The sequence below is a fragment of the Dromaius novaehollandiae genome, chromosome 10 (genome assembly GCF_036370855.1).
Source record: "Dromaius novaehollandiae isolate bDroNov1 chromosome 10, bDroNov1.hap1, whole genome shotgun sequence".
Lineage (NCBI taxonomy): Eukaryota > Metazoa > Chordata > Aves > Casuariiformes > Dromaiidae > Dromaius > Dromaius novaehollandiae.
The window spans coordinates 16218181-16234712 of NC_088107.1; the positions used below are offsets into that span (position 1 = coordinate 16218181).

The following is a 16532-nucleotide window of genomic DNA, read 5'->3' on the forward strand; positions in this document are numbered from 1 at the left end:
TAAAGTGAAGCATTATTTATACATCAAAGGGAAAAAGTACATATTTATATCCCTCTGGGGCACAGAGAATGGAAAGCATTGTGTTGATATTTTAATACAAATTGCTTCCTGCATTTCTAAGTGGCAGATATATGAATATTCATAGAATCACAAGGCCAGATGATTACTGCAGTACGTGGCATATAGGGGAGAAAAACGGAAGAAAAGTTTTAAAGGCTTCAGAATTGTCAGTGTGTCTTTGCTTGGGGCTGGTAAGTTTGGTCTCCCCCTCCCCTTCCTCCGGAAGGTGTCACAGTTAGGATGCTGGGGATGGGAAGTGGCGAGCTGGAAAGGATGGGGCCTAGGCTGGAGAGCCCTCTGCACGGCGTGCTGCTTCCCAAACCCGACGGACCGCCAAGCGGCAGTCTGCAAAGGAATGAACGCTTCTCCAAGCAGCGTGCCTGCCCTCGCTGCACCACTTACTGCCTCCCTGGAGGTTTTTAGGTTCTCCAGGATTTGAGGAATGCTCTTTTGTTCTCCTCGGGTGTTGTAAACCCCTTAGCTCCAAAAGAGTAATATACTAGTAGCTGCAGAGATTTTTTTTATTTTTTGATTATCTGATCGCTTTCAGAGAGAAGGGGGTATTCTGGCCCTCAGCACCGAGGGTCAGAAAAGAGCCCGGTTCGTGTGGTGTGTAGTAGGCTGAGACCCAGGTGGTGGCAAGTAGGTGCCACCTGGGGGCTCTGCAGGCTTGAGATCTCTATATACCAGAGCATCAGGTTGTGCACAGGGATCAAAATCTGTGGCATTATGTAAAGCAGTGCATTTTTGTTAGGCTGCTGTTGTATCTGAGTAGCTTACAAACATGAAATAAAGTTCCCTGCAAGCCAGGCTTGCAGTGGTGTATGGAAAAGAAAGAGATAGGACACAAAAAAGTGATTTATCTGTAGAAATGTCAGGACCCAAAGAGAGCACAGGTTCTTCAACACACTGGTTCGCGCTCTAGCATGGAACCATAAGGCTAATTCAGCTTTAGCATCACCCATTTCAGAGAAGTGCACTGCTCTTGTGAATGTGTGTTCTTGTATAACATAGATATTTTTATGCTTTAGCATGTTACATGTTTTAAATTTTGTATATTTAAAAGGAAGTTGCTAGTTAATGTTTAAAGCTTGGTGTATTCATATGCAATTTTATGTTGCAAAGTGAGACTGTATATAGATATATTAAACGTGTTTAAGCCTATTTTAGGATATTTGAAGTCAGGATAAGTGCAATGTTATATTTTGGAGCATGGATAATGGTACAAAAACTGCATTTAGAGATTTGTGGGCTGGCGCGTTCGGGGGAGTGGGGGGGGTATGATTTAGGGGCGCCCTTTGTGGTGTCCCGAGGCGGGCCGGGCCCCGGGAACCGCAGCCGCGCCTGCGGATCCTGCTCTGCTCTGGGTGTGCCGTGCCGCGCCGTGCCGTGCCGTGCCGCCGGCGGTCGGGTCGCGCTGCGGCCGCGGGGTGCCCCGAGCGCCCCCGCCCCCGCCGAGGCCCGGCGCGGGGTCCCGGTGCGGCCGGACCGGGTCGCCGCTGCTCTCCCCGGCGCTGCGGCCGCCCCGCGCGGGGCCGAGGGCGCTGCCCGGGCGGGGGCCGCCGCCGCGGCGCCCGCCTCGCTCCCTGCCTGCCTGCCCGCCGCTCGGGCGGCGCGGCGCGGCGCGGCAAGGGTTAAGCGAGCGGCGGCGCTCGGCGCGGAGGGATACGGAGCCGGAGCCTTGAACGTGGTGCTGAGGCTCTGTAAGCAAAAAAATGTCTGCCTAAGGGAAACCCACAAGTTCCTTCCAGCGGGGGGGGAGCGCTCGGCTCGTCGCCTCCCGCCCAGCCCGCGGCCCCGCCGCCGCCGCCCGCTCGGCCCGGTGACCGGAGCTCGCCGGGGGCAGCCGGTAAGCGGGGCCGGGCGGGCCGGGGAGAAGTTGGAGAGAGCCGTGGGGGAGGGAGCGGCGGCCGGGCGCTGCGAGGGGCAGCGGCGGCGGCGGCGGCGGGCAGGGGCCGCGGCCTGGCGGGAGCGCGGCGGCCGCGGGGGGCCGGGGCGCGGGAGGCGCCGCCGGGGAGCGGCGATGGGGGCTGCCGGGTCGCGGCCGGCGGGGGGGCCCCGCGCGGGCCGCGATACCGGCGGCGCCGCCCGGCCCCCGGCGGCAGGGAGCCGCGGCCGGCGCTCGGGGCGCCTCGTCCCCGCGCGGCGCTGGGCGCTCGCAGCGCGCCGCGGCTCGGCTCGGCCCGGCCCGGCCCCGCGGCGGGGAGCGCCGCGCCGGGCGGCTCCGAAACTTGGAGGGCGGCGGGGATGCGGCGGCGGCGGCGCCCGGCGGGGCGCGAGGGAAGGAGCCGGCCCCGGCCCCGGCCCCGGCGCCCCTCCGCCGCCCGCGCGCCCTTCCCTCGCCCGCCCGGCGGCGCGCGCCCCCTCTTCCCCCCCTCCCCCGCGTGCGCGCGCGCCTGCGGGCGCGGGGGCGCCGCCGGCCCCGGAGGCGGCTCCCGCCCGCCGCCGGCCGCGGCTGCGGAGCCGGCGGTCACCGCCCGCCTGGCGAGCGGCCGGGGCCGGTCCCGCCTCCCGGCGGCGGGCGGACATGGCCGTGCGGCGGCGCGGGCGGCCCGGGCTGTCAGCCCCATTGTTGCCGAGACAGTGAGTCACCTAATCCCTCTCTAATTCCCCGGGCTCGGCGGCGGCGGGCGCTCGCTGGCTCCCGCCGGCCGGCGGCGAGCTGAGCCCTGCCGGCCGCGGCGCTCCGCGCGGTGCCGCGATGGGGCAGAGGCCGGGGGAGGGAGGAGAAGGAGCCCCAGGAAACTTGCGGAGAGTTGGCTAGTTCTGGGCGGCGGCGGCTGCCGCTCCCGCCCGCCGGGCCGGCAGAGCGCGGCGCCCGCGGCCCCCCCGGCCCTTCGCCTCGCCGCCCGCCGAGGCCGCGGAGGGGCCGCTCCCCTGCCCCGCGCCGGGCGGCCCCCGCCCCGCGGTGAGGTGCCCCCGTGTCTCTTTCCGGTGCCGCAGGCCGCAGTAGGAGCGCAGGAAGATGAACTCGCAGCAGCAGAGGATGGCCGCGATCGGGACGGACAAGGAGCTGAGCGACCTGCTGGACTTCAGCGCGGTAGGGACCCGCCGCGGCGCCCGGGGGCTTCGCCGCCGCGAAGCGGGCTGAGACGCGGGGGCGGCGGCGTGCGGGGCTCGGCTGGGGCCGGCCGGACACCTGAACTTTGGTGTAACGTCCAGACCGCCAGGTTTAATGCTGTAATGCCACCCGGGTCAATTGGTTTAGCTGGTTGGAAGCAGACTGACCCAGTGGCGGCATAATCTAATAATTAACGTTTGCAAAGCTGGTGTACGGCACCGGTAGTTTTGCCTTTTTAAACATTTCTTTCGTTGGGGGAAAAAAAAAGACACAGAACAAAAGAAAATTTACTGTTACCTGGAAACAATAGGAGTTTTCATTGATAATTTGTATTGTAATTTTGGTTCGGAAAGGTGAGATTTTCTGTGTGATACTTTTAACAGACTCTTGAAAAGGTGCTTCATTTATGAACAAAATAGAAAACTACTGCATTACAAATGCCGTCTCTGTCAAGTGGCTTTAAACTCATAGATCAGTAAGAAATACATCTTGACTTACAAAATTTATGATGTATAGCTATTTTAAATTGCAATAACAATAGTCTTTTTCTTTTTCTTTTTCTTTTTCTTTTTCTTTTTCTTTTTCTTTTTCTTTTTCTTTTTCTTTTTCTTTTTCTTTTTCTTTTTCTTTTTTTTTCTTTCATACAATGGAGAGTTTAGCGGTACTAATAAATTGCAAGGAGTACTTTTTGGCTTTATGGCTTGGAACATGCATCTGCTATTTATTTTTTAGTAGAAATATGCATCAATTAATTGTTTTATATTCAATCTTTTTTAAGCCTACAGACCAGATTAATAAATTAGCACAGTGTTTCAATACCAACTTAAATGCATCTTTTTCTTGTTTTGCAGATGTTTTCCCCACCTGTTAATAGTGGGAAAACCAGACCAACTACATTAGGAAGCAGTCAGTTCAGTGGATCAGGTAGGACACATCGGAGATATCAAAACCTAGTTGCATGAACTTTATATGTTTTAGCATAGTTTTAGTATGCTTGAAGTATGATAATCTTTCATTTGTACGTAGTCTCATAAGACATTCAAATTAAGTAGAGATGTCCTATTTTGATCTGACTTGATTAGACGTTTTGTTCCTAACTTCAGCCACAGTCTTCCTCTTACGCGCTTTAGACTACTCATCTCAATACAGTGAAATGTTAAGTATCTCTGATCACACTGACATGCAAGTTGTTTATCTGTTACGGTAAAAATGAATGGCTTCTTTGTTTTTGTTAGATAAAATTGAACTTCTCTTCAGTGAGTATTTCCTAGTGCCTGTATGAAAGGGGAAAACACTTAAATAAAATGCCAAATAATGAAATAGTCCTGATTGAAGGACAGATCTTAAAAATATGTTCTTAAGGAAAATGTGTTATTTAGTGCCTGTTTTTTCTATAAAATCCTAGAATTTTAAGAGTTACTAGCTAGATGCTGCTGGTTACCAGATCTGAATTATTCTATTGTATTACTATAGTGATTTGCTAAAACTTTGTTTACTGGCACAAGCACAAGCCCTCATCTGTCATAGCAATATGTATGTATTTTAACAACATGTAAAGGAGAAAATTACTGCCTTTTTCTGTCCCCTTCTCCTCTTCCCATTGGGACCCTAGTTTAGTGCAAGATAATACAGTTTTTTAGTACTTTGTAGTTCTCAAAGTCCTGACAGATATAATTCTCCTTTGTTGAAGCTTTGTCAATGCATCTTGAAAACAAGTAACTGTAGCTACATGTTGCATATATTTTGTTGCTTGCTGTTTTGGTTGAGGACCACCTAATGTCTGTTTTCTGAGACTTTTGAGCTGAGCCTGTAAACGAAATATAAGTAACTTTTGAAAGACACTTATTGGAAATAATGTATTTATTATTTCTTCTAAAGGAGTAACTTTTTTTTTTTTTCCTCTGGGTGTATATTTTGTATGAATACAATGAAGTGATGTTTTTAGTGTTAGTTAAAGTTAATGAAAATAAACTTTTAGAATGCTAATATAGGAGCACAATGCAGGAGTTGCTTGAAATTCTGCAGTAACTTTACCTGTTTACTTCATACCTTGCCAGAGCTATTGCTTTGAGAGTCCAAATGATGCCTTGAATTTTAGTGATGCTTTAGAATTTTTATTTTTTAACAGTATTAAGAAAGCTTCTAAATTGTAGGCTTGTGCAAACTCTTCAGAGGCTATTTTTACCCCAGGTAATTTAATGAAAATATGTAGTAAGGGCAATAAATGTGATGGACATTTAAGGAAGTATTTTACCCCCCCCCCCTTTTTTTTTCCTCCTGAAACAAAAGTGGTTCTGACTTGGTCTTTACATATAAGTTAAATTATTTTTAATAGTAAGATACCAATTCCATATAAAATGTAGTTAACCTGTTTTTTTGTTTATTTTGTATGACCACTTAAGACAGGTATTTCTCAAAAGCTTGTTTTAAGAGGTTCGGACAGCTAAAATTCATTGTGGGGAGCACAACCTGAGTGGTGTGTGGTGTTTTTCTTGTTTCTCTATATCTTGCTTTTTCTGGACAAGTGAAATAATTCTCTGCATAATAAAGCTTTCATAGTTAATTTAGATATTAGCTCAGTCTTAGGTGCTGTAGCTTGCCCTTTGCTTAGGTAATATTTTCCCCTTCTCTTCTGTTTTCTCCCCTAGTGCTGGCTCAAAAACAGAGAATGTAAAAATACTTAACTTGTTGGGGGAAGCAGTGTTACTGACTTTTTGAATTTCTTTATTGGGAAGCCTAATCTCTCCTGATACAGGATATCATCACATAGATACCAATCATGAGGGAATGCACTGCAGCTGTCAAACAAGCTACAACCTCAACAGATATCTCCTTGGAAAAAGATAATGGTATATAGCTGTGGCTTTTAATTCATAGTGTTTCTCATTGCAGAGACTTACTGGTTAGTGGAATTATATGCACTAGTTCTTGTAATTTTACAACGACCTAAGCCTTGACCTAGGGGGATTACTCTCTGCAGGGGTGAGAGGTGACAAACTTCTATATTAGTTGTGTTCTGAGCCAGAGTGAAGCATTGTAGAAAGACCTTGTTGAGATGGTTGATGAAGAATGGGCATTTAATTTCTGGTGCTTTTTTTTTTTTCTGGTTTAATTGTGATCTTGATTAATTTCAAGTGTTCTGTAGCTTGTAGGACAGACAATATTTGAACACTGGTAATTTGTTCTTCTTACTACTAGGTGTCACTTTTTAAAGAGAAGCACAGGAGGGAAAGGTATTTATTCTTTTGAGCTATCCAGTACCAAAAAGCACAGTATCTACAGATTTCAAAAAAAGATTGTTTTCTGCTTTGAATACATGATGATGATGATGCCTCTTAAAGAGGCTCTCTGTGATTTCAATTGCAATTAGGGAAGCGTAGCCTGCTTCAGTATCTTTACCATTAAAAATAACTTTATTTCCCTTTTTTGATCTGTTTACAAATATACAAAAGGAAGGTGGTTTTCTTTTCTTTGCTGGAATAAGACTATATTTATTTCTTGTTAGTTCTAATAGAACCTCCTTTTCTTAATGAATAAGTAAAAATACCCCCCTTCCCCCCCCCCACCTATTCAAGAAGCAGCTTAATGGCCCCTGCTCAGTAGGTGAGAACTATGCAGACAAACAATTGATTTTCATGCGAGTTTGTTTTAAGACTGTATTTCTGGGAAATCTAAGAAGAAATGCTCATGGTGTCTTTTCTGCTGCCTTCTCCCCCCCTCCCCCCCCCCGCCTCCATTTTAAAAGAACAAATTAGTTGTTCAAGGACAGCTGGGTTGTTTTTGTTTTTCAGGTTTAGCTTTCTAAAGTTTTGGGGAATACTAGGATTTATGCTATTAATATGTAACAGCTTGATCTGATGCGCTTCTGCAGTATGTCTGTTAGGTATTATAAAAATATATTTGTAACTGGATTACATAAAGAAATCTAAAATGGCTGATATTTATATTTATTTTTTAGAAAAGACTGTCAGATTAATATAGGAACTGTATGCTTTGAGAAAAGGTAGCTGAAGTGTCTAGGAATTTCTCGTGTTGGGAGAGGCTGCCTTTCTACAGGTCAATCAGTTATGAATGAAAGCTGCAGATGAAATAAGTGAACTAATCTGGTATATCATAGTATCTTATGACAGTAGGTTGTGTAAGCTGCTGAGAAAGTCAACTATCTTGGTCAGACTACTGGTGAAAGTAAACATTGGGGGAAAATAACCTGACGTCTAAGTTAGTGAGTTAAACTACAAAATATTCCTCAATTCCTCTTGTAAATACCTCCTGTTTAAAAAAAACCCTTTCCATTCCTTCTCCTTCTCCGAAACCAACTTGTTAAGATAAAGACTTTTATCCTAGAAATGATAAAAGGAGAAGAGAAAGATCAGAGATATGCTCTATCAGACTTCTTAATTTTAATTTAATTAGGCTTTTTTGTGTTTTTTTAAATGAAAATTTTCTGTTTTGCAACTATGATTAGTAGCAGTGAGCATGATTTACAATTAAATCTTGTTTGCTTTTGTCAAAACCACAAAATTTATGCTAATTGAAACTGCAATGGATATCCCTTTTGCCCTATGCCCTTCATTTAATACAGGATCCTCATTAAGATCCGGTTACAATACTTGGATATACTGCCTGCCATAGACAATAATATTGAAATATTTCCATGGTTCCCAGTAGGTTTGATCTCAATATTTCATTTCTTTTCTCCATATTTGAAAATTTTAACCTTGGGTGTGGTACCTTAAAATAAAACTTAGTTGCAAAGAACTTTTTAGATTTTAATGAAGAACATGATCTGAGACGGTATTTTTATGTGGCCTATACCCTGCTACTTTCAATTCTAGTAGCCTTCTAGTTATACTGATAGTAGTATTTTTGTGTATGGCTGTGTGTGTGCATAAAAGATTTCAGTCAAAAAGCTGAAGTAAGATAACATGTATGTCTAATGGAAAACAAAGTGGGAAGAGCTTAAGAGGAAAAATTCAAGAGCTAAGTAGTCAAAATACAATGCAACCGTTGCCTGTGAGATTCTTCTGAAATGTTTGAAAAATGCGTACACCCATGTGTGCCCAGAAAACTTTGGGCACAAATCTTAGGCATATTTAGATATTCCTAATACTAAACCTACATGCAAAAAACCTTTAAATGTATCTGGATACTACCTGTGTGCAAATTCATATGGTTGCCATTTCCACTTCTCTGCACAGTAATCTACTGAGTTTGAAAGGAAAGAATTGGGATAGGCTGCTAATTAGTGGCTTGATGCAAAACCATTTTAAGTTGCTAGCCTCCCATTAAGTTGAGTGGCTGTAAATTGGGGGCGCCTGCACTCAGACTGGAGGCAATGGTAGTTCTACTTTAGTAGATCTATTAAGTTACCAAACAGTGTTTCCAAAATTAGTAAAACTTGACACGAACACTGTTTGTGTCATTCCTGTAAACTCTTATTTCCTCCCTAATGTGATGTCAGCAGTTCCTTATAAGAAGTTTGGTATAGCGACATGGATGGACAGTGCTTCAGATGTTAGTTCATTCATATATGTTGACTCTTAAAAAGAAAAAGCACTCATAATTGTGACAGTCAAATCACTCTTAGGGTGAAAACTGCAGAATGATGAGACTTTTCTTATATAAAAATAAATGCTTCTAACCTTTCAAAATACATTTTCTCTCTCTTTCTTCTTTCTTTTTTCTTTCTTTTTCTTTTTTTTCCCTCATCATCAGAACTAGTTCCTCAGGAGAATCAATTCTCTCTGCTATTGTTCTCTGCTATTGTTCTATGTGCATTTCAGGTGCAGTCTCCTTTTGGGGTATGGGAAATTTCTGGTGCCTGTTCTTAATCCCTGAAATAAGGAGCTGGTGAGAGATCTCATGTGGTCATGCACTCTGGTCCTTCAACCATAAAGAGCTAGCCCATGGCAAATGCTGTCTTTCTTTTAAACAGAAAAACGTGGAAGGCCTTTATCTGAGAACTTTGATTTACGTTTCTTGTCTGGTCATCCAAAATATGTTACAATCCTGTATCTCTTTGTTTGCTGTTCAAAAGAAGGTAAGCTTGTTGTGCATTGCATGCCAAAAGTCTAGGGCAGCCTGTTAAAATAAACGTTAGATTATTCAGCTAAGTGATATTTAAATTATGTTTATTTGTGATACGTAGTTTGTCCTCCAACTCTGCTAAAAGTAAACTGGTAGGCCTGGTAACCTGGTACTTCATCTTTGGTCTGAGGAGTGCTAAGCTCAGTCCTCTTATTAAAAAAGCCTGTGAAGAACTCTAGAAGCATCTTGCTTAAAAGCAGGAGTCATTAGCTTCTCTCTTCCCTAGTTGTTTGTAGGGGAACCCTGTGGATTACCCTTCAAATGGGCTGAACCCAAACGAAGTGAACATTTCTACTGGATCGCTCACCTGCTAGAAGGTTGATACTGTGCTAATGTAGAAGGGACTTCGCTGCTTGCCTGTCAGCAGTCTCTCTGCTGCTCTTGCTCTCTTTTCCTTCTCCCCTTCATGTGCCTTTAGAAAGATAAATTGTCAGAGGCTTACCTGATGAACAGTCCTGAAAAGTACAGCGTAGAAAAGGGCTAAACATTTGCTTCCATCATACTGTTAAAGAAAAAGGAGGGGAAAAACTGTTGGACAAATGGAGGGAGCTGATAGTCCAACTTTAAAGCAGGCAGTCTCCTGCAAGGAGTTTATGGTCACGTGGATACTGGGTTTTTTATGATTATGAAAAAGTACCAGATAATTTTGATTTTTGACATTCCTGGAGATTAGAACTATTTCATACTAAATCCCCTATTATAACTTCTTGAAGTGGTATTTTAAAATATGAATAATTTCTGTCTCTTTCACATGTAATAACTTCCATAACTTCTGTAAAGTAGTTTGATACAAGAGCTAGGTGTTTTCAGTATAGCTTGTTGACCAGATAGGTTGGTGTTCATCAATTGTTTATTGCTGTTTGCTGTTCTTGAAAATGTGGCTGTTATCACTTAAGCTGACACTATAAACCTCATGTCAATTGATGAGAAATTCCTTGCTGTCTTCTGAATACCTAATTTTAGTATTTTTAGTAGCATTCAGTTTTTCTTCTATTTAGAGATGTACTTGACATTGTTATGATGGGAAACGGTAATTTAGTGTATTGGTTTGTAGAATGCATTCTTCCAAGAGGTTAATCTGAGATCTCCAGCAATTAGTTCTCCTTGGTTGAGAGCGGGGATGTGACAACTGTGTTAACAAACATAGCATCTCACCTCCAATCCTTGTATTAAAATTACTGTGTTGCAATACAAGGAAGACCTTTGCAACATTATTTTTAGGTGTCTTCGAAGGTCTGAAGACACAACAGTGCCTTAGTCTTTTCCTTTACGATTTGGAACTGCACAATACAGGGACCCACCTCTTCCCCAGACAATACATCTTTGTTCTACAGAATTTTTTCTGATATGACTTTAGATGATAAACAGTATCCAGAGGTTTCAGGGTTTGGTCTTAATGGTAGGAGCATGATTTGAAATTGTCTGTTGTTTTATTTTTGGATTTACTTAGGGAGCAATATATTCCTGAGTTCTTTAATGGTGGTTGAACTTAAAATCAGCTCCTTTATTACTGGAGAGCTTTCAATATGTAAAATAGCTAAGGTGTGGGATTTTGTGGTTTTTGTTTTTGTTGTTTTGGTCTTTTTTGTCTTTGGCAAGGGAATAGCATGTTGTAAGTTTGTCATTCATACATAAATGCCAAAGTTCCCCTCTTCCCCCACTTCCTTCTAGCTGTCACACAAATAGAACTTAACTGCGCCATTTTAGCTATCGTACCAGTATGATAGCTGTTTGTCTCAGATAATTCTACTTTATCTGTAGTTGAGACTATAGATAGCATTATATGAATTTCTTTAAATTTGCTATATACTATATCATACATTTGGCAAACTTTTCTTTCATTTGTTAAGGCTATAGTGTAATTCTTCAGATTTATCTAGTTTTTCCACAGTTGAAAAATGTGTATATTATGAACAGAAGAACTTTTAAGGCACTGATATAAAATCATATCACTTGCGAAGCTTGAAATTTGTGAAGACTTCTTAAAATTGAAAGACCTGCACAAACTTGAGTAGCTCACTAGACCGCTTGCACTGACTTTTCTTAACCACTGAGTTGCAATTTTTTTGGTACTGTAATTTTGAAGGATCATGTTTTTGGGGTGTATGAGTGAGCATTTTTGGAGGCTTTTTAATAGCTTTAGAATTATGCGTAGAGCCAGGTGTGATCTGTATGATGCAATAAATGTCTCCTATCTTAAATTTCCTTCACAATAAATGTTAATTTGTTTTTAAGTCTTTTGTACATATTAGGTTATCATATTTGACGATGCAGTTTTAATAAATAATTTTATTGAATAAAACACGTCCTCTAAGAAGCTTCGTTTTAAAGGTGTTATGTAATTTAAAACATTAGCATTTAAATGTATTTGGTAGATTTTGTTTCATCCTGTTATTGTATGCCATCTTATAAAGAGAGAGTCACTAAATTTGAGTGGTAAATAAAGACATAAGAAAAGGCAGTATTTTCTTCTGCATGCAAATTATTTGATGCAGATTGTTATTTAATACTGTAGCAGGGTTTAACAGGTATATACACCTTAATGGCCAACTTTGGCAATTAAGTACTATAAGAAAAGGGAAACAAACTATTATTTCAGTGCATAGTGATCTCCATAGGGTAGGAAATTTATTTTTAGTCTGTTTGTCTGTCTCTCTCTCTCTCTCTCTCTTTTTTTCTTATGCTGCCTTAAGAAATAATGGCCACACCTTTTTTTTGTGTGTGTGTGTGTGTTTCCCTTTTAATTAGAAAGTCTGAAAGTTTCCAGTTTTATTAAATATATCAACTTGAATATTTGTGAGTACTTGTAAACTTTTTAAATGCTACAATCCATTGTTTGCATTTATTATAAATGGTTGTAGAGGCAAGTTTGTTGCTATTACGAGTCTAAGATGAGATAATTGATAATTTTTTAAATGTTTTGAATGAATGCCTTGTTTCTTTTTTTTTTCACTTGTAAAACAAAGCTATGTTTGTAAACACAACTTTCAAAAACATAAAGGACATACTTTTTTGGTGAAGATGTTAACTGAATACCAAGAATGGTCAGAAAGCAGCTTTTGTTATATTTAATAATGTCTCACTGTTTTCAGAGGATAATCAGGCTAAAATGTACCCAATCAATCTTTAGGATGTTTCTTCTCTTGTGCTAGGGATGTGATTTTTGGAAAGAAGGAGCTGAGATACTCAAATTTGCTCTAAATGAAAGAAAATTCCCGTTCTTACTGATGTGTTGGAGAAAAATCTCACATCAGCACATCAAATAAGTATTGCTGATGTTTTAAAGAAGTACTTGGAATGGAGGGTGGAAGAGGAAGGGACTTCATAAAAAGGATTTACTTTACAGCCTTGTTAATTAGGATAACGTTAATTCACGTGCTGTCTAGAAATGCTAGGAAAACTTTAACGTAAAACTAAGTAAGTTTTTCATAGTGGACAAGAAAGTTGTGTGATTCCATAGTAGCATCAAGGAAAACCTAACAGCTCATACTATTGAACTCTCTTAAAAAAAGAAGTTGAAAAGTGCATACTCCTGATATTGCACAAAATTTCTCTTTAGCAGTAAGTGGAAAAATAGATATTTTTAGATATACATGGCAGTCTTGAATGATCAACAGTTCTTCCAAAAAAAGAAAAATCTTACTTATTGTAGTGGACCTGAATTTTTACTCCTGATGTGCTACAGAGACTGTATTGCGTGGTGTTTTTTTCTTCTCTTGTCTGGTAAGCATTGGAGTACAGATTCCTTTTTCTGTACCAGTTGTAGCTGCAAAACCAGTAGTATCTCCATGCCTTTAACAAAGAGTTAATTATGTGGAGTTTCCCAGAAGTCTTTCACTATTTATACTTTTTGCTCGTAAGCTCTAGTAATTTCAGCCATTTGTTTTCACTGTCCTATCCCCTTATTTGTCTGGAAAAAAAACTCCAGGAAACGTTTTGTTTGTGCCTTATCTCTGAGAGAGCTCTTTACTGCTGATGAAGATGAAGCAGTGGAAACACTGAGGAACTTAAATTATACTGGGTTGGAGATTTATTTGTCTTCTGAGCCTTGCTTTTTGTTTAAAAAAAAGTTAGGCATTGTATCTCTCCATTTTTAAATACAAAGATGATTTGGCAGATGAATAGCTGTAAAGAAAAGTCTAGTAAAACAAAATTCCAGTTTTATACAGTTGTGTGCGTTTTGCAGGTAAAATGCCAATAAATATCAGACTGTGCATGTGCTGTGTGTTAACTGTAGTGAAGTGTAAACCAAATTGACTCTACATAAGCAAGGACTCAGTCTGTAGTGTTGTCTGGTGTCAGTTTTTACTCTGTTTAGACTAACCAAAATGTTTTGATGTACAGTATTTTAATAGATATCAATGTCTTTGAGGGGTGAATTGATTTATAGTACTCCCATCTTCTTCCATGTCCAGCTTTTATCAACAAAATCCTTCAGGGACTGAGTGGTTCCAAGTCTTGTCTAAAATAAATTCTGCATGCATGTTGGTGTTTTTTTGTATGTGCTATCTGACTTTTTAACGTGAATATCTATTTAAAAATCCAAAATAAACAATTTTCTTGAATGAGGCAATAGGAGGGGTACAAGAGGGAAGGATTAACCAAATATAAAACTTATTAGTGGGTGTGATTCATACCTATTAGCATGTAATGCATAAGAAAAGCATGTGAAGAATATAATTTAAAATAGTTTTGCTTTACAAAATTGGTTTCTCTAGTTTTGTCAGAAAACATGGTTAAAGCCTAAAAGATGTAGATAAATCCAGCATAAAGTCATTGAATTCCACCTTTTTGTATTCTGTAGAGATCTCGTAACCAAATACCTCCTGAATTTTCTACTCTGATGTGTTAGTCTTAGTAGGATGGTGTGGAAGCACATGTTACCTTTGGATACTGAATTTCAGTGTGTGAGATGAATGCACTTCAAGAAAATTCAAAAGTATTTTTAGCTTTCTGTAGGAAAGTGCAATTCACTGGTTTTGTTTATTTGGATGCAAGATAATATTGTTTTGATGTTATCCCAAGAGCTATTGTGGCTACTCTCTGAAATGATTAAACCAGACAGCTTTGCTTGTAGGACAAACACTTTTTTTTTTTTTTAATATTGTGATGTTTTGATGATTTTCAATGCGACACCTATACTTGTTCCAGTTTCTTCATGCAGCGACTTCATGACTCATAATCCTTGCAAAAGAGCACAGCTTAAAATAATCACTGATTGTTTCTTTGCAATTCTATTCACTGCCCACTGCAAATAAACAAGAGCAGAAATGACAACATCATTTAATCTTTTAATGTTTGCTTTTGACGTGCAAAACATTTTCTTGTAATAGAGAAGTAATCCATAAGGAGAGTAGCTGCTCTTTTATCTTTATGAATGCTAAATGAAGCTAAGGCTTTTATGAGGAGATGGTGATTTAATGAAGATGACCGAGTTTTAGAGTAATGAAAAGCTTTTGTATATTTCTATAAATGATGCATGGTGCTTACCGCTGCAGACTTCCAATGGCTACATTTTGTAGTATGTCTTCTGAAGATTAGTGCTTGTGATGCTTAGATGCAAAGGTGATTGAATTGTGTAGTAAATCATTGTTTTCCCCTTAATTGTATTTATAAAATAAATACACTTCTGTGCCACCTTCTGTGTATACATGTATGCAGTGTCTGAAATATGTGTTCTTCTGTCTGTGTACTGCTTTTATTTTGGTAACCTTGAAAATATCTGCAGTATTGTATTCCCTGTCCTTGCTGGAGGATGATAATAAGCACACAAAAACTGGAGCATGAACTTTGTCAATATTACTTATAGCAGGAACATTTTGAATCTTTGATATGATATTTTTCTGCCAAGTGTTCTTAAGATGCCAAATTTAAAAAGCTTCTTGACTGAAGCAAATTGATTAACCCCCCTCAACACTTGTTTTCCCTTTCATTTGTTCATTTCATTAGTTCATTAGGAATAGCTTCTTTAAATAATCTATAGGGTTTTTTTGTTTTTTTGGTTTTTTGTTTTTGTTTAGCAAAGCAAAATAGATAAGACCACATACTTCAAAAGGAAGTGGAGAGAGACTTTAAAGGATGGGAGACCTTCCCCTATCCAGAATGTACTCTCCCTTCATGAATCAGCAAAAGAGACTTGTGTTTTTCCTCTTTGCAAGTCGCCTTCTTTAAAGTGGGGAACTTTCGTAAGAGTTAGTTTAATCTGTTTTTTTTTTTTTTTCCTTCAGCCAAGGTATTAAGGAAGGTTGTGATTCTTTAAGGGGAAGTTTCTGTTTACATATTAGTCTTCAGTATATGAGCTGTATAATGTACAACTAGAAGTAATCTTAAAGGTTGCTAAACTATTCCTGAGTTGTCAAGAATGTGAAAAAGGCAACTGTGGTGTTACTCTTTTCATTGTGTTAAAGGAAAGATGTATCTGGCCCTCTGGGACAAGTGAACTTATGTGAGCAAGAACAGGCTGGTTTTGGGTTGCTGTCATGTAATGTAAATGCAGAAATGGATGTATAACTTGCATTTGTTTTGTTATCTATTTAATGGCTTGAATAACTGGCTAGTTTATATGTAGTGCTATACAAACTTCTACAAATATCAGGGTAGTATGACATAGCTGTTTAAGAGTCTAAATGTTAGATAAATACATTGCAAGACATGTCAAGGCTGTGTGCGTGAATTCATTTCTGGGTAGTTGGTGAAGCATTTTAAGAAATCACATCCTTTGAGTGGTGCACTAAAAACAGAGCTTATTTCTGTGTGTCCTTCATGCTCATTAAACTCACTTCTGTTTTCAAGATACTTGTTGAGTACTTAATGACTGCTTTAATCTGCTTATTTACTATGCACTAACACTTCCTTTTTTCTTTCCCCCCATCCTGCTAGGGGAAATAGGGATTGGAGAGAAGGTAGAGGCCTGAATGTGGAAGATGCTGTATAACACAATTTATATTCTGTGATAAAAGTTCTATTCCCTTTGAATAGTCAATATTGGTTTTATAAGGTAGTTGGCACTTTCTTCTCCTACAGATGCAACTCTTTTATTTTTAGGTAGCTTAAGTGCCCTGTGAACTATCAACAAAAAAATCTTTTTGGTACCTTATATTCCTGCAAGTGGAAATTGGTATGTATATTACAATGTGACTTGTGCTGCAGTGAGGATTCAGTCAGAGTTTGGCCATCTCTCATGTATGTGTCATAGGTTGTCTCTGACTTGGTTACTGAAGAACATGCTGTTGCCATAGCAATGAAAGTCCTTTTGAAGGCAGAATTCTTGGCAGAGCTGTTGCATCTCCTAAAGTGTTTGGTGTGTTGATCTGAAAGTATCTTG

At 40.8% G+C, this 16532-nt stretch overlaps 1 protein-coding gene across 11 annotated transcripts in view; it reads left to right on the forward strand.

The window, feature by feature from the left end:
* Positions 1-1711: 1711 nt before the first annotated feature.
* Positions 1712-16532, forward strand: part of TCF12 (transcription factor 12) — a 183333-nt gene continuing 168512 nt past the window's right edge. For 6 of the 11 annotated variants that reach the window (XM_064517417.1, XM_064517419.1, XM_064517422.1 and 3 more), the window contains exons 1-3: positions 1713-1909; positions 3004-3100; positions 3973-4045. In XM_064517417.1, coding sequence (XP_064373487.1) covers positions 3026-3100; positions 3973-4045 — 148 coding nt within the window. In that variant the 5' untranslated portion in view covers positions 1713-1909; positions 3004-3025. Of the gene's footprint in view, positions 1910-2500; positions 2644-3003; positions 3101-3972; positions 4046-16532 lie in introns of those variants that run through there. The other 5 variants (XM_064517420.1, XM_064517425.1, XM_064517427.1 and 2 more) reach the window with 3 other exon arrangements.